The sequence below is a fragment of the Oncorhynchus keta genome, chromosome 21, assembly GCF_023373465.1.
Source record: "Oncorhynchus keta strain PuntledgeMale-10-30-2019 chromosome 21, Oket_V2, whole genome shotgun sequence".
In the NCBI taxonomy this organism is placed as follows: domain Eukaryota; kingdom Metazoa; phylum Chordata; class Actinopteri; order Salmoniformes; family Salmonidae; genus Oncorhynchus; species Oncorhynchus keta.
Window position 1 is genome coordinate 5,234,788 of NC_068441.1, and position 23,282 is coordinate 5,258,069.

A 23,282-nucleotide genomic window follows, 5' to 3' on the forward strand; every position below is an offset into this window, starting at 1 on the left:
TGGCCTCTGTATGCCTACGCAGATATTACAAAAAGATTGCCATTTCCAGCTACAATAGTCCTTTACAACTAACAATGTCTAAACTGTATTTCTGATCAATTTTACATAATTTAATGGACCAAAAATGTGATTTTCTTTCAAAAACAAGGACATTTCTAAGTAACCCCAAACTTTTGAACGGTAGTGTAGTTTTGTATTAAATTGCCACCGTGCAACGGTTTCCTCCTACTTGGTGGTGGAACGACATTCCACTGGGTACCCATCCAATTTTAGTTCAGATTATCATAGGGTTGGTTGTACATGATACTGCACGATTATGAAGTCAGACGAGTTAAATCCACAAAATACAATGACCAAAATACTGAAAATGTACTAAAATTTAATCCATAAAAGCTGGAACATCATTTGACAGAAAAACACAAGAAGCATTATTAGAGTTGGTTTAGTATATATTTCAGCTTCAAGAGACAGAAATCAATCCTTATTTCCCCGCATATTTCTTCTATAAAATACCCATTTTTCTGAAGCATTATTATGCAAAAAAAAAAAAGGCATTTGAATATATTATGGGAACTATGATATCTCAGTGACTGAGTATAAAATGAAGTCACATCAGAGATATTTGCAGAAGAGAAAGTCCATGGATGTAGGGGAAACCAAAATACATATACAGACCTTGATCTACCACCATTGACATGACTGGCATGGAGAAATAGGTGTATGGCTATAAAAAAAAAAGTTCTTACTTCCATTTGATTTCACACTTGAAAACATGTACACTTAATAACAGAGGTGGTCATGCTGTCTGAAGATATTTATAATCATACAACTGAAGTCAACTTCCATGTCTCCAAATACACTATATTGCAAAGATGTAAAATACTGAAGTGAAGTTTTTAATCTTTCTTAGTAGGTAATCGCTTTTACACTCTCAAAAGGAGGAGTGGGGCTTTCGGTCGACCGGACCATGGACACGTTCCCATTTCAGAGACTTTCAGAGTTCATGGTGGTTCAGGATGTGGGGAATGAAGATTGTCCTTCAGGGTTCACCGATGTTGGATCAGAGAGGAGTCTGAGACAAGTCGTCTCTCTCATTGTGTCCTGCTTTGATACTAGCGAATCAGCGGTCAGCTGTTTGTGTCCTCACCGTTTATGGCTGATGGGCAGGGGGCGGGGGAATGCTGGCACGGTCCAATCTGGGCAACAGTTCTTCATTACAGCATTCTATAGGTGGAGAGGGGAGAGGAAGGGGGGCAAAGATGAACGGAAGGTATAAAACGGGATTTCGTTCAAAGGATTGTCCTATAATATATCAATGAGGAAGTGCTGCCCTCTGTTGGCCAGTTGGAGTGCATGTTTCTGCTCTCCATCAGTGTGTATATTTGTATTTATTATGGATCCCCATTTGCTGCAGCTACTCTTCCTGGGGTCCAGCAGAATTAAGGCAGTTTATACAATGTTAACATTACAATACATTCACAACACACGGTGTGCCCTCAGGCCCCTACTCCACCAAAAATCTACAGTAGTAAATCAAAGTGCATGTATAGTGGGTATGTTATTGTGTGTGTGTATGCAAACGTGTATCTTCACAGTCCCTGCTGTTCAATAAGGTGTTTATTATCCGTTTTTCCCCCTCAAATCTAATTTGCGTCAGTTACTTGATGTGGAATAGAGTTCCATGTAATCATGGCTCTATGTAGTAGTGTGCCTCCCATAGTTTGTTCTGGACTTGGGGACTGATGAGACCCTTGTGGCATGTCTTGCATTCAAAATGTCAATATTGCTCATAAATAAAATGAGTGATGAAGTCACTCTCCTCCACTTTGAGCCAGGAGAGATTGACATGCATATTATTAATATTAGCCCTCTGTGTACATCCAAGGCCCAGCCGTGCTGCCCTGTTGTGGCACGTGACCACACAACTGAACAGTAGTCAAGGTGCAACAAAACCAGGGCCTGTAGGACCTGCCCAGCTGACAGTGTTAAGGCAGAGCATCGCTTTATTATGGACAGACCTCTCCCCATCTTAGCTACTACTGCATCAATATGTTTTGACCACGACAGTTTACAATCCAGGGTTACGCCAAGCAGTTAGTAACTGGAATAAGTCGTTTCATAAACGCGTCAAGTTCAGCATCTGGTTGCTCCACATTACACACCACAGACCAGCAAATATTCTTTACATCATCGACATATGAATCACTACAAAACTTCTTGTATGACCTCTTATACACCATATTAGGCCCAGCCTTTGGAACTTTGGTTTTCCAAGATATGGCTAATATATTATGATCACTACATCCTATGGATTTGGATATAGCTTTTAAGCACATTTCTGCAGCATTTGTAAAGATGTGATCGATACATGTTGATGATTTAATTCCTGTGGAGGCAAGGCAAGCTTGGGAAAGAAGCTTGGCTATGTAATACAGTGAGTAGAGGGGCATGGGGACAACTGCCTTAACCATTCAGAATTGAAGGGACGACAGGTATAGGAAAAGTGGCAGAAGGGCTATGTGGGAGTCAGGAGAAGACCTCGCCATATAGAGCATCACAGTAGGAGTCATAATACCCAATAAATGTAGAGGTCAAACAGGGGATTCCAATAATTTCCCCACCATTCATTTTTCCCATAGGGGATTTTAGAAAGCGTTAAAATAAGGGCGGTGTTCCGTGTAGGCTTACCCTGGCCCAATGTTTTGACAGCAGTGTAAATCCCTCTAGGACAATGTAACTTATCAATATATTCCCCTGTATTCACCCACCAAAAATGAAATGCTAATTAGCTGCTAATGCAGCTATCATAAACAACTACAAATGCCACGATCTGGACGAGACTGCCGAGTAGAGGCAAAGGTAAGAATCTCTGGAATAAATATCTAAATGTAATAATTATTAACTTGTCAAAACTTCAAAATTGACAATTGTGAGCCATCTTGTGCAAGTTTTAAATTGACAATAACTGTGAGCAAAGGTGTCAGCTACAGATGACGGAGATGCAGGGATTTGTAGTCTTGCATGATGCCTACTTTTATGTTAATAGAATTTTCTAATCTGAGAGTAAATAGAGCCGAATATATTGATAATAAAGTCCCCTTGTCCTAGAGAGATTTACGTGGTTATCAAAACGTCACGCCAGTGTTAGCCTACACAAAACACAGCCCTAACTTGAAGTGTTTCTAAAATCCACTATGGGAAAAATGAAGGGTGGAAAAACGATTGGAACCATTTCCCTGTTTGACCCCTAGGTTATGACACCTCCGCCTGACCCCACCCCTGCCGTTCCCCCGTCCATCCTAGTCTGGCTGCTCCACTAGTCTAAAACGGTGGGTCTGTAATCCCGTTAGTGACAGCCCAGTGCTCTTGGTGGCGTAGCCGACCGGAGACAGACCGCCTGGGGGCTGCTGGACTTAGGCCCCTCACTGTAGGACTCTATTGAGCAACAGATTAACTACCCTATAAACATGGTGAAGAATGAGATAGTCATGTGTATGTGGACAGTTACACCAGACTATCAACTAGGGATGTAACGATTCACTGATATGCATGGGTCCCCGATTCAAATGCGTAAATAGTGAGTGCGTCGGTCCGCAGACCTCAAACCGATCCAAATGTATGCATGGGTCAGAAATTTCACCAGTTCACTAATATTTCTCATATTATATTCTTTATACCTTCCGAAAATACCGGATGCATTTAGTGTCAAACTGTTCATAATCATTGATCTACATGCCAAACAATCCCAGGCAATATCAGTAGCCTGGAAAAACTGCACCGTGACCAGCTTCATGCACTGATCAACACAAAGTAGGCAGCCTGTCCCTGATCTTGCACATCTGCACAGGACGTTCAGCATTCAAATGCAAAAATGGCTTGAGCGAATTTAGGTTGTCACTCAGGCTTTATTAGTTATGTCATTTTCTAGGTTATTGTTATCATGCACTGTTAAAACTGTTTTACCAGAATTAAAGTAAGAAATCTGGGACAACGCATCTTGCTATGCCTGCTGAACGCCCCGTTACAATAGATTTTTGCTCAGGTTCATCAGAAATAGTTTTGTTTTAAACAATCAGTGTTTGTGGTCATTTTTATATGACAGAAAATAAACTCACTCCGTAAATAGTCCAAACCCATTCGATTTTGAGATGAGGGGGAAAACCAAAGCTACGCTCATATATACACTACATGATCAAAGGTATGTGGACATCTAAATCTCATTCCAAAATCATGGGCATTAATATGGATTTAGTCCCCCCCTTTGCTGCTATAACAGCCTCCACTCTTCTGGGAAGCCTTTCCACTAGATGTTGGAACATTGCTGCAGGGACTTGCTTCCATTCATCCACAAAAGCATTAGTGAGGTCAGGCACTAATGTTGGGCAATTAGGACTGGCTCGCAGTCAGCGTTCCAATTCATCCCAAAGGTGTTTGATGGGGTTGAGGTCAGGGCTCTGTGCAGGCCAGTCATGTTCTCCCACATTGATCTCGACAAACCATTTCTTTATGGATCTCGCTTTGTGCACGGGGGCATTGTCATGCTGAAATAGGAAAGGGCCTAACCCCAAACTGTTGCTACTAAGTCGGAAGCACGGCATCAAGAATTTAACGAATGGAACCAAGGGGCCGAGCCCAAACCATGAAACAGCCCCAAAGCCTTATTCCTCCTCCACCAAACTTTACAGCGGGCACTAGGTAGCATCTGTGCTGGCATCCACCAAACCCAGATTTATCCGTCAGACTGCCAGATGGGGAAGCGTGATGCATCAGAACGCATTTCCACTGGTCCTGAATTCGATGGGGGGGGTGGGCGAGCTTTACACTACTCCAGCCGACGTTTGGCATTGCGCATGGTGATCTTAGGCTTGTGTGCGGCTGCTCTACCGAGGACAGCCGATTTTTACGTTCTTCAGCACATGACGGTCCCGTTCTGTGAGCTTGTGTAGCCTACCAATTTCTCAGTTGAGCTATTCTACTGCCAATGTTTGTCTATGGAGATCGCATGGCTGTGTGCTCGATTTTATACACGTGTAGTTGAAATAGCAGAATCAACTCATTTGAAGGGGTGTCTGTATACTTTTGTCCACGTAGTAATATATATTGTGAACGACAGGTGAATTAGTGGCCGATTTCAGAACCAAAGTGGCAGATAAAACTTTCTACATTGCCTGACTCGCCCCCGATAGTGGTGGTGGGGTGGTAGATGCATCCCTTATGGCTCAGCTCAGGTGCCTACATTTGGCTCAGAGGCCCAGCTCATGAGTGCCATCAGCAAAAGATTTGAACTTAAAATGGAAAGTAGTGTTTATGCAACAAATGTTAGTCCATTAAATCATATTGCGTCGATTCGTTGCCTAATCAAAACAAATCACACAGAACCGTTTCAAACTTAAAAAGGAATCATTCCTGTATTGTGTCGCCTTAAAAAGGGAAATATGCACATCCCCACTACCAGCAGATGGCACAGTCTACTGTCCAGGGAGCAGTCTAACCTAAGTTAATGACAGTGAACAGTCAAGGTTCCATGAATGCTCTCAGGCCCTATCGATACCATCAAATTATGAGAAAAATCAACTGACAGAATAGTAGTCGTGGCCAATAAAAAAAAAAACAATAAAGCATGTATTAATAACTATAAATTAAACAAATCCCAAATTGCAGGGGCATATTGTGAGTTGAGAAGAATGTTGTGCTCCTCGTAGGTCCAGTAATAAGGGTTAAGGTGTACCAGTCAGGTAATTAGAGTCTACCCGTGTCGTTAGTCACCTACTCACCTGGCTCAGAGCTGCTGCAGGGCGGGGTGGAGGGGAGGGGACCTTTAGAGCAAGACACAGTTTGATTTCTTTTTCGCTTTCTTCTTTTCCACAGGCGTTTTCCTATTTATCTGTCTGACCAAGTCATAGAAGATCTGCAAACACAAAACCATTGCTAAGTGCTTTGACACAAAAAAAAAGGCATAGTTAACAGTTTGGATTTATATGGTTAAGTGTCATAATTCATATCACTAGTCAGCAGTTTGATTGTCAGTACTCACGTCGAGGACGTTGATCTTTGACTTTGCGGAGGACTCTAAAAAGGCACAGTGGTTCCACTGTCTGGCCAGGTTCTGACCCTGCTCCTTGCCCACCACCCGCTCATCCTCCAGGTCACACTTATTCCCCACCAGGATCATCGGCACCTGGGAGAGAAGAGAACAGGACATGGATGAGGGATAACATGAAAAATGTTAAAGCATTTCACTGGGACCAAACAAAATAAATATGGTTGAAAAATCTAGTTACACAATTCAATATTATAAAATCGATACTTTGACTCCAAGTATCGATTTGAACCGGACATGGATGTGCTGTTCTGCCCCTGGACAAGGCAGTTAACCCACTGTTCCTAGGCCATCATTGTAAATAAGAATTTGTTCTTTAACCAACTTGCCTAGTTAAATAAAAAAATTAAAGTGGGGGCGCTAGTCAGCACCAAAACGCCAGTATTTCTCATCCTTTTGCTTGATTAAAATAGTGAGCCAAACACTATTTCCATGACGGAACAAAACAAATGTTCTCATGCTCCATCTTGTCTCTCTGACAGACATATAGTGAACAATATGTTTGGAACATCAAATCGCAATACATATAGAAGTCAGAGGTTTACACACACGTTGGAGTCATTAAAACTAGTTTTTCAACCACTCCACAAATTTCTTGTTAACAAACTATAGTTTTGGCAAGTCGGTTAGGACATCTACTTTGTGCATGACACAAGTAATTTTTCCAACAGTTGTTCACAGACAGGTTATTTCACTGTATCATAATTCCGGTGGGTCAGAAGTTTACGTACACTAAGTTGACTGTGCCTTTAAACAGCTTGGACAATTCCAGAAAATTATGTCATGGCTTTAGAAGCTTCTGATAGGCTAATTGGCTAATTGACATCATTTGGGTCAATTGGAGGTGTACCCGTGGATGTATTTCAAGGCCTACCTTCAAACTCAGTACCTCTTTGCTCGACATCATGGTAAAATCTAAAGACATCAGCAAAGATCTCAAACATTTTTTTTGTTTGAGGTCTTTCTTTCCACAAGTCTGGTTCATCCTTGGGAGCAATTTCCAAATGCCTGAAGGTACCACGTTCATCTGTACAAACAATAGCACGCAAGTATAAACACCATGGGACCATGCAGCCGTCATACCGCTCAGGAAGGAGACGCCTTCTGTCTCCTAGAGATGAACGTACCCTGGTGCGAAATGTGCAAATCAATCCAAAGCACCTGCAAAGGACCTTGTGACGGTGCTGGAGGAAACAGGTACAAAAGTATCTATATTCAAAGTAAAACGAGTCCTATATCGACAACCTGAAAGGCCACTCAGCAAGGAAGAAGCCACTGCTCCAAAACCGCCATAAAAAAAAGAGCCAGACTACGGTTTGCAACTGCACATGGGGACAAAGATCATACTTTTTGGAGAAATTCCCTCTGGTCTGATGAAACAAAAATAGAACTGTTTGGCCATAATGACCATCGTTATGTTTGGAGGAAAAAGGGGGAGGCTTGCAAGCCGAAGAACACCATCCCAATGGTGAATCACGGGTGTTGCAGCATCATGTTGTGGGGGTGATTTTCTGCACTCCACAAAATAGATGCCATCATGAGGATGGAAAATGTGGATATATTGAAGCAACATCTCAAGACATCAGTCAGGAAGTTAAAGCTTGGTTGCAAATGGGTCTTCCAAATGGACAATGACCCCAAGCATACTTCCAAAGTTGTGGCAAAATGGCTGAAGGACAACAAAGTCAAAGTTTTGGAGTGGCCATCACAAAGCCCTAACCTCAATCCTATAGAACATGTGTGGGCAGAACTGAAAAAGCATGGAGGCCTTCAAACCTGACTCAGTTACACCAGCTCTGTCAGGAGGAATGGGCCAAAATTCACCCAACTTATTGTGGGAAGCTTGTGGAAGGGTACCTGAAACATTTGACCCAAGTTAAACAATTTAAAGGGCAATGCTACTAAATACTAATTGAGTGCATGTAAACTTCTGACTCACTGGGAATGTAATGAAAGAAATAAAAGCTGAAATAATTTACTATTATTCTGACATTTTACATTATTAAAGTGTTGATCCTAACTGACCTAAGACAGGGAATTTTTACTAGGATAAAATGTCAGGAATTGTGAAATACTGAGTTTAAATGCATTTGGCTAAGGTGTATGTAAACTTCCGACTTCAACTATAAGTATGGTAATAATATTGTATCGTGAGCTACCTGGCAATTCCCATCCCTAATCAATAGCAAGGTGTATGTGTGTGGGTCTGTCACACCCATCCTGACAGTGTGTTCTGGCTGTTTAGGGAGTTAGTAGAAACAATGGAAGCCCCGCCCACGCAGGATACAAATCGGCTTCCTGCCTGCTTCCCTCTGTTTGCATTGCATTCCATGCTCCAGCTGCTCCATGGAATGAAACCATGGCAGACTGCGTGTGTGTCCGGGGAGCAGTACATAATATCAAGGTGAGATCAGAGAGAGAATAAAGGATGCTGGGTTGACTTCCCTAATCTCTCCCCACTTTGATGCCTTACTGAAAAGTCTAGAAAAAGCAGCTGTGTAAAAGTTGCCCAAAAACACAGATCTGGGATCTTCTCCTCCGCAGAGCCTAACTTTAACCATTAGGGGGGCAGATGATGCGGGAACGTAAAACTGACCTCAGAACAGTGTCTGGGGGCAACTTCACCCTATTCGGGGCAAGTGCCCTCTCTCACAGGGCTGTAAGGGCAGACGACAGGAAGCAGTTTGGCCTAGCTCCATGGCGGTAGCTCCGTGAAGTGTCAAACCCAAAACAAACCCTTAGACGGGGCCGTTGAACGACGGTTGCCCTAAAGTCAGAGTAGAACTGGAGGTGTGCATTTCCAGGCTAGCTATCGCCAGATAGGGAAGAAAGTAGCTGTAGAACATCCCCAGTCAGCAACATGGAGGAAGGCAGGGAGGGAAGTTAAGCCTGTGTCGATGAGCCACACCGAGACATACACATGGCGAAATCACAAGTCCGGCATTAACCTACTACTCCAGCTGAACAGACGAGGACTTAGACAGAAGTCACAAGACCTCTTGTGTAAGCTAGGCGTGTGATGGAAGGGGGGGGGGAGCCGATACTAGTCCCATCACTTCATTCACCACCTTATGGTTCTTCTCCTTGTTACCATTCAAGGAAATGGGCTTTGGTGTCCAGGTTTGCTCTGGTAAAATTATCTACGGAGTTAAACACTTGCATTTGCACAATCTGAAATGTTACATTGTAACACATTGTAGCTTGAAAGGAATCCTACCAAAAATCCTCAAAGTGTATTATATAGTGGGACTAATATTCTGAGCACCTATTCAGAGCCTTGCCGTGTGGGTTCTGTTTTGTAGCCTGTGTGTTCCGTATGGACAGCGTCTTTAAATCGAACCTGGCTAGACCATGAGCCCTCCCCGCCGTCTTCACATTCTCCAACACTGTAGTAGTAAATGGTGTGTGACATTCCCATCAAGCACTTGGAATGGAAATGGCTGAGCAGCATTGGCCTGCCCAAATTCAACCAAGAATCCATCCCTTCTTTGGACACACACACACAAGCATTTCCATTGGTCATGCATTCCTACAAGGGGCAATGAAAGGAACAGGGCGAAAAGCTTAAATCATCAGTAGAATGATAGCTACCACAGAGAGCTGCAGTATGGTAGTTGGCAGATATGCACAAGTGTTGAGTCTTGGGAGTATTTCGAGAGAAAACACTGAGCAAAGGGATGGAACGGGCCTTCTTCCCTGTTGACAGCCAGTGATCCTACAATCGATCCCTAACCTCCATCATGCAATGGCTTTCTAATCTGAACTGCCTAAAAATAAAAGGTCTCCCCAGCCCATCCAGTGTTTCTGATGACTAGGGACTTTCAGTGGAAATCATCCCCGTCGGAAATCACCCACCTTGGGCCAGACCACACGAACCACAAGCCGGCTGGGAAACAACGAGTAACCGACAAGTGATTAAAAAAAAAAATGAGCCAGTCATAACAAAGTACAGGGGATTTATTGGCACCCGGAGACATTAGCCCCGCCCACACAGAAAGGGAGAGAGAGTACAGGAAAGAGAAAGCTTGAGAGGAAAGGGGTTATACAGATCACCAAAAAAGGGCATCATCCTGCTGAGTGAGTATCTGTTGAGGCCAGGGGACTATGAAGTGTCACTCCGATACTCCAAACACAAGGAGGGAGTGCCAAGAAATGGGACCGTGGTTAATGGGGAGGGGTTGTAATAATATTTCCTTCTCTCATTCTTGCTGCATGAGCTCAGTTGTCATCACACCGCAAAGACTAGCTCATGATCATGGGTAAATGTTATACAGTGCTGTGGTAAATAATGGTTAGTTTTAACTAGGGCCAGGAGTTTTCCCTGATCATGTGGTCTAGTTATAATCCAAGGTAGCTACTCACATCTTCGGTGTCCTTCACTCTCAGGATCTGTTCCCTCAGGTCCTGCAGGTCGTTGAACGTGGACTGTGCTGTGATGGAGTACACCAGGGCAAAGCCCTGACCGTTCTTCATGTACAGATCTCTCATTGCAGTGAACTGCTCCTGTAAGACAGGCAGGGGAAAGTAGTATCATGAATTCTGATGTCATAGTTAATAAGACCTCTATTCCCCTGATCAATTTCATGATCTCCCCCCCCCAAAAAAAGTTATACTAGTACATGCATTATGTTGCTGCTAGACATCACAGCTCAATTGACTTGTCAGTGGAGGCCCAAGGCACTTCAATATTAGCCTTGGAAGCCCAGCAAATAATTTAAAGAGATTCTGGTACTTTTAAATACTTTTTAGCCAGTAGTTCTGAAAGTAGCACTAATGAGCCAAAAGGTTCCCTCAAATTGTCGTACATCGTCACATAGGTGCAGATATTTGCACAACATCATTGCTTTCACTCCCTCTCTGCGGTGCCCATTGAAAATAAGAATATGTTCTTAACTGACTTGCCTGGTTAAATAAAGGTAAAAAAAAAATAAATAAATAAAAATTGAGCGGTTGGAGTCCGACCTGCAACCTTTTTGGATAATGCTGGGCAGGCCTCTTGCTAGCTGTCACTCAAATCCGAGGGGCTAAAGCTCATTGACTGCTCATAGATTATGCATGTATGAACTACACATTGACACATCTAGCATCAAGCGGGGTTGGGGGTTTAAAAAATATTTTCTTAGTCACTAAAGTACCGGAGCATGTCTTTAAATAAATATACACTCAGTGTTTAGCCTGGATAACAGAGTTGTGGAGCTGAGCAACATTAACTTACTGTGCCGGCTGTGTCGAGGATTTCAAGCATGCATTGCTGTCCATCTACCTCCACTTGCTGCAGTGGAGAAAGAAAAAAAAAACAAGAGGGTGAGAAAGAAAGAGCACAACAGGTTATTGACCCACAGACCAGCTGAAAGCAATCAGCTTATTCCCTGGCAATTCCTCCCTTACGGGACACGTACCTTTCTGTAGGAGTCTTCTATTGTTGGGTCATATTTTTCCACAAAGATTCCCTGTACAAACTGGACTGTCTGTAAGAGAGAACATGGGCCACAAAAACAAGTCAGATCAACAACTCACAACACAGGAATATTCAAGGATGGTGCTGTGGATCTTGAGGCCTGGATTTGCATAACCCTGGCTTGTGCTAGTTGGTACATAAGACAGACATCTGGACTAAGCCGAGATGGTCACGTGCGGCTCAGCTGGTAGAGCATGGCGCTTGCGACGCCAGGGTTGTCGGGTTCAATTCCCACCGGGGGACAGCACGAAAAATTATGAGAATTTATGCAAGCACTACTGTCGGTCACTCTGGATAAGAGCATCTGCTAAATTACAAAAATGTAGATGGCCCACCTCCAGTGAAATACTCACCAGAGCGGATTTGCCCACGCCTCCCGAGCCTAGCACCACTAGCTTGTATTCACGCATGGCAGGATCTCTTCACGGGACAGCCCAACAGTCTGCACAGGCAGGAGAAAAAGACAAAATTGTAAAAACAGAAATATCAGTTCTCTCCCAATAAGATCGTAGTATGGTCGGGACAAGTCGCGGCATAACAATGGCAACACCCATAAGCGGAGCTCCAGTGGAACAGGTCAGGAGGAGTTTATGACCCCATCCTCTAGCTAACACAAACCAGCTGTGGGTGTGAAGGGAGAAGTTTGGGTTTGGCCGCCTGCTCCTAGGACAACCATCTGGCCGACATGCATGCAGCACACCATGTCAGACTCAGTCTATGAATACAGAAACTGAAATCCATTGGCATGCAGCACATGGGCTTGCCCAATGGGTCAACCTGTAGGCCCATCTTTCTGCTGCGGTATACAAAAAAAGGGCTCAAGACAGACCATTTAGTCGCATTTAGCGACCGACATGGCTGCGCGAGTGAAATGTTTAATTGGTTGGATCGGTACGAGTTGCACATTCTACATGGTCAGCTAACTCAGTCACTTAAAGTACATTATCCTCATGAAAGTGTCTGCCCACCCCCGTTTCGCTGGGGCCTGCTGCTTTGTTGAGTGAGCCGCTCTCCTTTGCCGGGGGAGAAAAAAAACACAGCTAACACATTGTCACAGTTGAAGAAAGGAGGTTCTCAGCTTTCGGTAAGTATTAGTTTCGATTTTTTTTTCAACTCTCAATTTTGTGCTCAATAGCAAACATTTTACAACCAAGATATTTGATATGGCTTTGAGATACGTAGTGCGCAAAATAATTAGGCACATTACATAGGCCTCATTGGGTGGTAGGCTACAACGGCAACCTTTTTTGGGACATTACATTTTTCAGAACATTCTGGAGCCCTTTTAAACAGTAAAATATATCAGTATAATAGTTGAATCACAACATGAAAATAAAATAATAAAGCTACCATGTCATCGGCTGGTGCCAACAACTGAAAAACTTTGTGGCACCACTGTCACCGGGGGAAAATGTTAGTCTGGGGCCCTGCCATCTGTTGTTAACGCAAGACAATTAAGAAACAACCACAATGCCGTCCATTTGGGATTTGTGGTGTCCTTCCATTGACAACATGCCCTCTAGGGCTAAATACTCAGGAACACCTACAGAGACCATCAGCTCCTGACTAAAGTCACAAGAGACAGACAGCCTCATGGGATATGAGACCAATGAATAATTTATGGTGAAGAGACTAATCCTCATCATACAGGAGTTATTTATTTATTTTTAGGAGCAAGGGAAAGTACCCCTTCGCACTTGTCTATGCACTTTGAGAAGAAAGTCTACCTGTCAGTGGAACTTTTGTTCCACAAGTCATGAGCTGTGAAAACTGTAATCCATGACAAGTGAAAACTGCAAAGGTAGAGGAGGACAGTAAAGTCCAGAGACTTAGGTATTAGTATTATAAGTGTTGATGCATGCTGGTGTGGATTTAATGTCACTGGTAGCGTAATACACTTTTCACTTCAAATGATGTATGAAAAACAACTTTAAAAAGTGTGATGTAAACTACAACTACTTTTGAATTGATGTGACTATCCTGAGAAAGCCTGCTCCAGTAATGATGCATTCTCTGACTGAGCCCCTTACAACTCAGAAACGTTCACAGTGATCTCTACGGCAGTCCATTAACTGCGTTACGTGCATGGCACGCTTTCACGCACAAGGCCATGTAAGGAAATTATTTAACTGAACCTCAACCCCCCCCAGTCGTTCCTCAATATCTCTCCCCACAAAACAAATAGCCTAAGTATTTTCCCCCGTAGTAACTAACAAATAAGGAGAGTGAGCCACGCACCACAAACACACTGAAACCATGACATCAGCACCATATAACTCACTCTCTATGGACAGAGGTATGTTTCCATGTAAGGCTTAAACTGGGAAGAAGAGTTGCTGAGAAAGAGCGAGAGACTCCATAGTGTGCTCCCCTCTTAGCCGAGTCACAAATTAGACAAAATCTAAACACTATATGGATTAAGGATGGACACAACAGTTGACATTTCGTAAATATTCATACCTTAGTAGCAGATCAGTGCTCTGACATTTAACAAGCTTCAGACTTCAGCAGGCTATTTGGAGTATTGTGAGGAGAATGTACTAATCCGTTGACAATGATAGTGAGCAGTCACTGTGCCTGGCCCTGACTCAGCACCACATTTGATAGGCAGGTTCCTATATCTCTCCAGACCAGTGTTGCCAGTGGAAACCACACACCCATCATGCAAGGCCTCACTTTGCACTTGCATATTAATTATAGAAATTGTCATTATGCTGCCCTCAACCTGTGCTGGCAAAGCAGGCACTGAATACAGTTTGAGTCAACCACTTGTGGTTCAGGATTTAAGACTGCACGAAAAGGTGCTTAATGTACTCAAAGTAATACTTTTGAAATTGGTGAGATTATGTTTCATGTCTTCCGTTATTACGCAAACAACTTCACCTCAGAAATCCCCCAACTAAGATATCAGGAAATGACAGGGGGGGAAAAACACAAAATCATAAGGTCAGAAGAACAGAATCTAAAATGATCCTTTTATGAACTACAGTTTATTTGCATAATTCCAAACAGGCCCTTCAATTTTCTTTTTTATTAAGAAGAGCCCCATTGAAATCCGTAAATGAAAATCTGCCATCAGAACATAGAAACACATGTCGTCCATCTAGGCTACTAACTAATGTGGTGACTTTTCTGGCTCATAGCAGGCCTAGAGGTTTTAGGGTTGATGTTGAGGCTAAGGGCCACCTCCACTCTAAACTTTGGGCAAGTAAGTCATTGTATTTAACCAAGGCTGTAGCAACTGGTGGATGTAAACGTCATGACTTGACAGTTGAATCAGAGGCAGCCCAAGCGGGGGAAAAAGAACGAAGAACTGCTGATACGGATTTGAGAACACCACATGTGGTGTTAAATTAACGGTGAGCTGTGACACCACACATCCGGTTTCCTGGGCTACCAGTAGTACTCATAATCACAAGCCCATTCGTTTATCATTTTCTCGTTCCAATTTAGTCATGTGGATGGTCATTCATTCCAATGCTAAGAATTAGGTGTGGCGTTAATTAGGAAAGTTACGGCCTCAGCCCTTTCTTTTGCCTCATCAATTGGAGTAGGCCTATTCTCGAGCGTTGAGCCGACTAGTCAGCAACACTAATCCTACAAAATCCCTAAAATCCACATCTCTCTTCGTTGACTTCCCTTCACACAGCAGTCATTCAAATTATGTTCACAACCACATTGTTTAGGACTGGAAACAAGTCGGTTCAAATTTGTGTAGATGTAAATAGAGAAAAAAACAGAAGTGAAATTGGGTTGCGGTCTGAGAAGTCAGAACGGAAAGAAACATCAAAATAGCTTTTCACTCTCTGTTCCTGTTCAGGACACAAACTGCAATGTTGACTTGGAAACTTCTGAGGAGAGGGAAGTAAGCCGGTTAAGTTAAAGCCTAGATCTTATCCTAATGTTTGCAGATTCAGGCCACAGGATGACAGTGATGCATGCTTTATCTCCCAGGGGGAAAAACCTTTTGGTGTATGGTGCATACCAGTATAGTGGTGCATACCAGTATATAGTACTGCATACCAGGCCTAGTACTGTAAAAAAAAAAAAAAGAAGCATTTAATGGTTCATGTTCAATTTATGTGAAATGTAAGAGAGGCTGGCTTAGTTGAGGGGACTAGTCTGAAAGCTGTCAAACACATGGATGCCTAGCTAGCGACTGAATGTTTGAAATGAGCAACTAATATTTACCACACATCCAGTCAGTGCTATAATGTTAATTCCTGCCAGTGCCACGCTCCTAACATTAGCTGTTTTACAGAAGGGAGTATTGGCTCAGCTAACTACACAGAACACAAATATAAACACAAACATGTAAATTGTTGGCCTCATGTTCCAAGAGCTGAAATAAAAGATGCCGAAATGTTCCATATGTACACACAAAAAAAAGCCTTAAATGTGCACAAATTTGTTTACAATCCTCTTAAGTGACCATTTCTCCTTTGCCAAGAGAATCCATTGACCTGATGTGTGGCATACCAAAATGCTGATTAAATAGCATGAGCATTACACAGTTGCACCTTTTGCTGAGGGCAATTAAAGGCCACTAAAATGTGCAGTTGTCAAACAATGCCACAGCTGTTAAGATTGAATGTTAAATTTCTCTACCATAGTTTTAGAGAATTTGGCAGCAAGTCCAACCGGCCTCACAACCGCAAACCACATATGGCGTTGTGTAGGCTAGCGTTGTCAACGTTGTAACAGAGTGCCACATGGTGGAGGTGAGGTTATGGTATAACATAATTAACATCCAATCACATTAACTGTTACGCTCTCTCTCTGGAATTCCACTAAAGGTCCGTATGTAGTCAAACGTAGCTGCTGCTCATTCCGTTCACTCAAATTGATAAATGTTTTTTAAAAAGTAAGGCCCACATCCATAGACACGCATACCAGCTCTACTGGTAGTACTGCTATGACAGCAGTGCTACACTTGCACTGTTTCACGACTCATCAGTGACATGGCAGGAGATGTTTTGAAACAATTATTGCTTCATATACAAGCCAGTGAATTCTATGCGTTAACAGCCGAATGAGTCAACAGACGTGGCCTGGCACAGCTCCTGTTATATGTCTGTTAGGTTTATGGGGGGTCAATTAAGGAAGACATCCTCTTCTGCAAACCAGGACAGGATATTTTTAAGTACTGGACAGCTTTGTGATATCAAATGGACTTTGGTGGTCAAGATGTGTTGGTATCTGTATTTATGGCGCAAAAGCCATGACAGGGAGACATAGTAGAATGGTAACACGCGTGCAAGCTGTTGCTCCTGACGCCACTTGGGTACACTAGTAGCGACCATGTAACGCTATTACAACATACAGAATTGTGATGGTTATCTATGGACAAAATATTGACATGTTTTTAAATTGAGAGACAAGCTTAAAGTTCTTTACCGACCATAATTTTCACTTGTCTGACTGCTGGCACGATGACGAGTTTCTCATGATTGGCCTATTTGGGTGATGTTTTTTCCTCGCCTGAATGATCTGAATCTAGGATTACAGAGACTCTCTGCAACTACATTCAACATGTGGGACAAAATTGAGGCTAATTTGGAGCTCTTCTGTCTGCATTAACAAGGACAACACACAGGTCTTTCCATCATACCAACATGAGAGTGGATTCTCGGCCCTCACAAGCATGAAAACTAAATACAGGCACAGACTGTGTGGAAAATTATTTAAGACAGACTCCAATACAACATTGCAGTGTTATGCACATCCTTTCAAGCACACCCTTCTCATTAACCTGTGGAGTTTGTTATTCAAAAATTGTGAATAAAAAGGTTTTATATGTAAGATGACTAAATAAAGAGCAACATGTATTATTATTTGTGCCCTGGTCCTATAAGAGCTCTGTCAGTTCCCACGAGCCAGGTTGTGACAACAACTCACTCATTCTTATGTTTAATAAAAGTATTGTATAGTGTGTGTGGCAGGCTTACAATGATGGCAAAAAAAAAAAACATTTGAGAGTGTGCTGACCCTGGTGCTAGAGGGGGTAAGCAGCTGCAGGTTGAATGTTTGAAGGGGTACGGGACTATAAAACGTTTAAGAACCACTGCACTAGGCATGCCAGAGGAATGCCCCCCAAAAAAATAGTTAAAGACTCCAGTCACCCAAGTCATAGCCTGTTCTCTCTGCTACCGCATGGCAAGAAATACCGGAGTGCCAAATCCAGGTCCAAAAGGCTCATTAACAGCTTCTACCCCCAAGCCATAAGACTGCTGAACAATTAATCAAATGGCCACCCGGACTATTTACATTGACCCCCCCCCTTGTTTTTACACTGCTGCAACACACTGCTGCTTATTACCTATGCATAGTCACCTTACCCCTACCTACATGTACAAATGACCTCAACTAACCCATACCCCCTGTATATTGCCTCGTTATTGTTATCAATTTCTCGCGTTACTTTTTACTTGTTTATTTAGTTAATATTTTCTTAACTATTTATTGAACTGAATTGTTGGTTAAGGGCTTGTAAGTAAGCATTTCACGGTAAGTTCTTACACCTGTTTTATTCCACGCACCTGACAAATAACATTTGATATCCAGCAATTTACCACAGCCATTTGAAGAAGAGTGGGACAACATTCCACAGGCCACAATCAACAGCCTGATCAACTCTGTGAAGATGTGTCACGCCCCATGAGGCAAACAGTGGTCACACCAAATACTGACAGGTTCTGATCCACCCCTCTAGTTAAGGTATCTGTGACCAACAGATGTTTATCTGTACTCCCAGGCATGTGAAATCGATCGATTCATTAGGCCCTAATCTATTTCAATTGACTGATTTCCTTCTGTGAACCGTAACTCAGTAAAATCTTTGAAATTGTAGCATGCTGCGGTCATATTTGTGTTCGGTATTCATCAGAAGAACAGACATCCACCATGTCAACCTAAATATTATTGTAACTGTACTATGATTTGGTAGCCTGGTTGCCAAATGACATGAGTGGCATGTTAGCTAAAGATACTGGTATCCAGTCCCAGACTAATGATTTGGCGCACTACTGTTAACTAGTTAACGTTACCTATTGCACCCTGTCCAGCTAGCTAACAAACCCCGAGCATACAAACACCGCTAGCTAAATCATCGCCGCTAACAACCGACAGCTAGCTCAATTCTCTTGCTAACTATCAGTTGACCCAGGTCAACTAGCTAACAACCGAGCTTGATTAGCTCAACTGAATAACGTTACAGCTAAATAGAGTGACGACTACACTTGTGTAGTAGCACATTCAAGTTGATGTAAAACTAATAAAAAATGCCAATGCCAGTTCACTAGCTAGCTTGTTAGGTACCACGCTAATAGTTAGCAAACTAGCACGCGACTGATTGGTCGACTTCACGAACTAACGTAGCTAGCTAACTGCATGCATTCCTGAGCCTCCGCACACAATACAAAACATAAACCAGCATGCACATATTTGGATAGTTATAGTTATGTTAAAATACATTTTAAGTTTGTTATCTACCCTATCCAACAAAATGTAGACTGTTTTTAGCTAGCTAACGTTACCTGCCCTTCCGCCTGGCCTTGACTTAAAAATGGGAGTGCAAATTCCTAATCTCAGTTGCTAAATGCAACATATTCACCGTGCCACGCATTCCTCTCTAATGTATCTCAAATTGTTTGGCCAAACATGTGGTGGCTTTTTGACAGCACTGTTAGCAAAAATAAAGTTAGCCTTTTTACACTCACCGTTTCTCGCTCGCTCCACTCCGCCACGGTCTGTGTCCCCGGCCTCAGTGCGCAGTAGACGTCATTCCAAACTATTTCTCGGTTTTCTTAAAAGGACAATGTCAAATTTTGCACTGGTTCCTTTTGTGGTGGTAGAGGACAATACAACAACAAAAATACATCGGGTAATTCACAGCTCATAATTGCAATGCTTTATAATAATAACTTATTTATGGATATATGTTCCATGCAGGATTTATTTTTAATCAACATCATGGCCCTATGACCCCTGACAAACCCAATCAGTTAACTCAGCCAAAGCATTTATGCAAATATGTCAATCTTATTATCAAAATCAGGTAGCCTTGCCTAGCGGTTAGAGTGTTGGGTTGCTTTAAGAATAATAATAATATATGCCATTTAGCAGACGCTTTTATCCAAAGCGACTTACAGTCATGTGTGCATACATTCTACATTAGTTCGAATCCCGAGCAGACGAGGTGAAAAATCTGTCGATGTGCCCTCGAGCAACCCTTATTGCTCCAGGGTCGCCGTTGGTAATGGCAAACCCTGGCTGTGGTCCCACTCTCCGATATTATCTCAGGGAAAGTTGGGATATGCTAAATATATATTTCCAATTCACATGCATATTAATACAAACTTGTGCATGTGTTGAAATGGGATTACTATAAGCACCCAGCAAATGAATATAAATGAGGATGTGGCATACAGGAGGTAAAGCATAGGTTTGCAGTGTTGTGTTTTGGCCTTTGTACTCAAGCACTTTGGATTTGAAATGATACAATGGCTATGAGGTTAAAGTGCAGACTGTCAGCTTTAAATTGAGGTTATTTTCATCCATATCGGGTGTACATAGTCCGTGAGAAAGTTACCGACGCACAAATATCCCCAAGACATGCTAACCTCTCACCATTACAATAACAGGGGTGGTTAGCATTTTTGGCGGGATATGATACTTATGCCTCTGTAACTTTCTCACTCATTATTACTACAATTAATTCAGCCTTATCCGTAGTCATAGTAGTATAGTAACAAGTCTTCAAGTCCCAGACAACTTAGTTACTGCAGAAAGAGTTAGAGGCACAACAGTATATTGATGGATGGATGTTCAGATTGCCTGAAGAGAATGAAGATGGTGTGTGACAGCAGTGACAGGCAACGTTTTATCATGCTCCTCTACAAACAGATATTTTTTTTAATTCAACTGCATTTCAAATTGCCTGTAGCTGAGGACAGGTGTGCTTTACAGGTAAATAAAGAAAGAAAAATTCTCAAAAGTTATAGGGCAACTCCAACCTCATATGCATTATCTTCAGCACCAAACCAGTGTCTACATATGTGAAAACGGTGCATTTCTACAGAAATATAGTGTTAAAATGTTCTACCCGACACTGTGACGTCACAGAGAAGCATTTTTTAGGATCTTATATTTTTAATGACAAATCACAGATATGCGCCATTTTCACAGTTTGGTGCTGGAGATAAGAATTATGAGGATGAAAAGTGGTGGTAGCCCATTAACCGCGAACAACTCCTGGTAGTCCATTTCACTGAAAAGAAGCTATAAAATATCTCAAATTCACCATGCAGACTGATGAGAGAAAAATAAACTATGGATCATCAAAGAGAATGGTGCATTATACATACAGACTTATACACAAAGCCCACAGACCGCAATACCCTGCTACGTGCGGATAGTATGTATCCCCTTCCCCCCAAGAATGGTTGACCATATGCAGGGTTAAACAAATCTGCAGCCACCAATCATATTTTGACAGCAATGCTAAGAAAATGACAGATAAATGAAAATGAGAGGCAAAAAAGGACAAAACTCTTGATGCTGCAATTCTGAAAATATCTCAAAAACCAAGAGAAGAATTGCTCGAAACTAAACCAAAGGATAAAAACATCCAGTACTTAAGTAAAAATACTTGAAAGTACTACTTAAATATTTTTGGGGGTATCTGAACTTTACTTTTTATATTTTTGGCAACTTTTACTTCACGACATTCCGAAAGAAAATAATGTATTTTTTACTCCATGCTTTTTCCCTGACACCCAAAAGTACTCGTTACATTTTGACAGGAAAATTGTCCAATTCACACACTTATCAAGAGAACATCCCTGGTCATCCCTATTGCATCTGATCTGGCAGACTCACTAAACACAAATGCTTCATTTGTAAATTATGTCTGAGTGTGCCCCTGAGTGTGCCATCTGGTTTGCTTAATATAAGGAATTTGAAATTATTTATACTTTGACTTTGACATTTGATACTTAAGTACATTTGAGCAATTCCATTTACTTTTGATATTTAAGTACTTTTAAAAAACAAATACTTTGACTTTTACTCTAGTAATATTTTGCTGGGTGACTTTTACTTTTGTCATTTTATATTAAGGTATTTTTACTTTTACTCAAGTATACAATTTAGTACTTTAACCAACACTGAAAACAACGCAACAATCTTCTGCACTAATTACACCAAGTGTTCGGAGAAAATGAAAGCAATCCTGAAAAAGCACTGGCGTACTCTGAAATCTGACAAAAAAACTGCACACCTCTTCAAGAAACCCTCACTGGTGGTCTATAAGCGTGGTCGCAATATTGGGGATAGCTTGGTGAGGTCCTCTTGACACCCATTCCAAAAGGGAGCTACAAATATGGCTCATGCACACAGTGCAATTGCACTACAAAAACATCCTTCTTCAGACATCCACGTACAGGTCGAAAAATCCCTGTTAGGGGTATCATCTCATGCAAGACAAAGGGAGTAATCTATCTCATCACCTGTTCATGTGGGAAAGCCCACATAGGACAAATTAAAAGACAATTAAAACGCATAGCTGAACACCGCAGTTCAATCAGGTGTAAGGACACTGACTATCCAGTAGCAGCTTACTTTGTTGAAGCTAACCATCCTATCTCCTCCCTCAAATATACAGGCATTGAGCATATTACTCTGCCAAAGAGAGCAGGTTAACGTCGAGATCCTACTACTAGAGGGAGTCCTGGATATCCTGTCTAAAAACATTGACCCCTAGCGGTCTGAATATTGACTTTGATCTCAGGTCCTTATGAACAATTCTTCTTTATTCTCTTTTTTTTTAACGAAGTCTTATAAATTAATATATTATTTCTACAGCTTATCAGCATATACCCAATATGTTCCCCCTGTTGATAATGCTTACTATGCATTATGGTTGAACCAAAAGATTACATGTAACACATATTAAATTGGAAATAATTAAATGTATGTCAAATGAAATTAAACAATAATGTATGTTGATGCTAATATTATGTATAATGTCTAATTATGTTCCATATGAGAACAATAGCCTAATATATTCTATATGCTGTAAACGATTCTTTCAAGTTTCACTCAATTCATTCTAATCAACCTAATAATTATGACACACCCTTCACTATTGTCATTGGTTGAACTAAATTGCACTGTTTGTCTACATAACCTGGTTCAAGCATTCATGACATTAACCTGTAGAAGGCACAGTGATGCCGAAACATTGGTGTTTTACCCAATAAATTACTGGGAGTTTATCTATTTTTATAGCTTACAGTTTATTCGCTGTTAGTCAGCACCTCTACACTAAATAATTATCTCTGGGTGTGTGCCACCTCACTTTTTACTGAAAAGAAAACTGATATGGACAAATCTTTCAGGATATCTTGTGTATACTGCCCTCTATTGGTGACAACTTTGGGTTTTCTGGTTTTAGTCCTCCAGGCCGAGATGCCAGTAGCTTCTGAATAACGTCAGCCACTCAACACCAAAGCAAATGGTGGAGTAAAGATGTGAGGTTATATTAATCAAGTGGCATGATTTATGGCAGGGGTGGCTATCCCTCTTTTTTTAAACCTTTATTTAACTAGGCAAGACAGTTTAAGAACAAATTCTTATTTACAATGACGGCCTAGGAACAGTGGGTTAACTGCCTGTTCAGAGGCAGAACGACAGATTTGTACCTTGTCAGCTCGGGGGTTTGAC

The 23,282-nt window shown here is 41.8% G+C and overlaps 1 protein-coding gene across 3 annotated transcripts; it reads right to left on the reverse strand.

Moving 5' to 3' along the window:
• Positions 1-362: 362 nt before the first annotated feature.
• Positions 363-19,435, reverse strand: LOC118399980 (ras-related protein Rap-1A-like). 3 transcript variants are annotated; one of them, XM_035796271.2, is made up of 8 exons: positions 19,277-19,435; positions 11,912-12,000; positions 11,500-11,568; positions 11,316-11,372; positions 10,463-10,603; positions 6,035-6,178; positions 5,775-5,908; positions 363-1,224 (listed from the first exon to the last, which is right to left on the reverse strand). In XM_035796271.2, the coding sequence occupies exons 2-7, from the start codon at positions 11,966-11,968 to the stop codon at positions 5,819-5,821; spliced, it is 558 nt and encodes a 185-aa protein (XP_035652164.1). In that variant the 5' UTR covers positions 11,969-12,000; positions 19,277-19,435; the 3' UTR covers positions 363-1,224; positions 5,775-5,818. The 3 variants fall into 3 exon arrangements, with proteins under 3 accessions (XP_035652164.1, XP_035652167.1, XP_035652165.1); XM_035796274.2 differs by lacking the exon at positions 19,277-19,435 and adding an exon at positions 19,094-19,118; XM_035796272.2 differs by lacking the exon at positions 19,277-19,435 and adding an exon at positions 14,019-14,143.
• Positions 19,436-23,282: the final 3,847 nt, after the last annotated feature.

What these genes read in the sequence shown, in the direction of transcription:
- LOC118399980 (XM_035796271.2), bottom strand. Translation starts at nt 11,968, where the DNA reads ATGCGTGAATACAAGCTAGTGGTGCTAGGCTCGGGAGGCGTGGGCAAA. An exon ending in TAGAAGACTCCTACAGAAAG is followed by an intron (nt 11,373 to 11,499) that starts GTACGTGTCCCG and finishes TCTCCACTGCAG; the next exon opens with CAAGTGGAGGTAGATGGACA. An exon ending in CAAAGATCAACGTCCTCGAC is followed by an intron (nt 5,909 to 6,034) that starts GTGAGTACTGAC and finishes TTGTGTTTGCAG; the next exon opens with ATCTTCTATGACTTGGTCAG.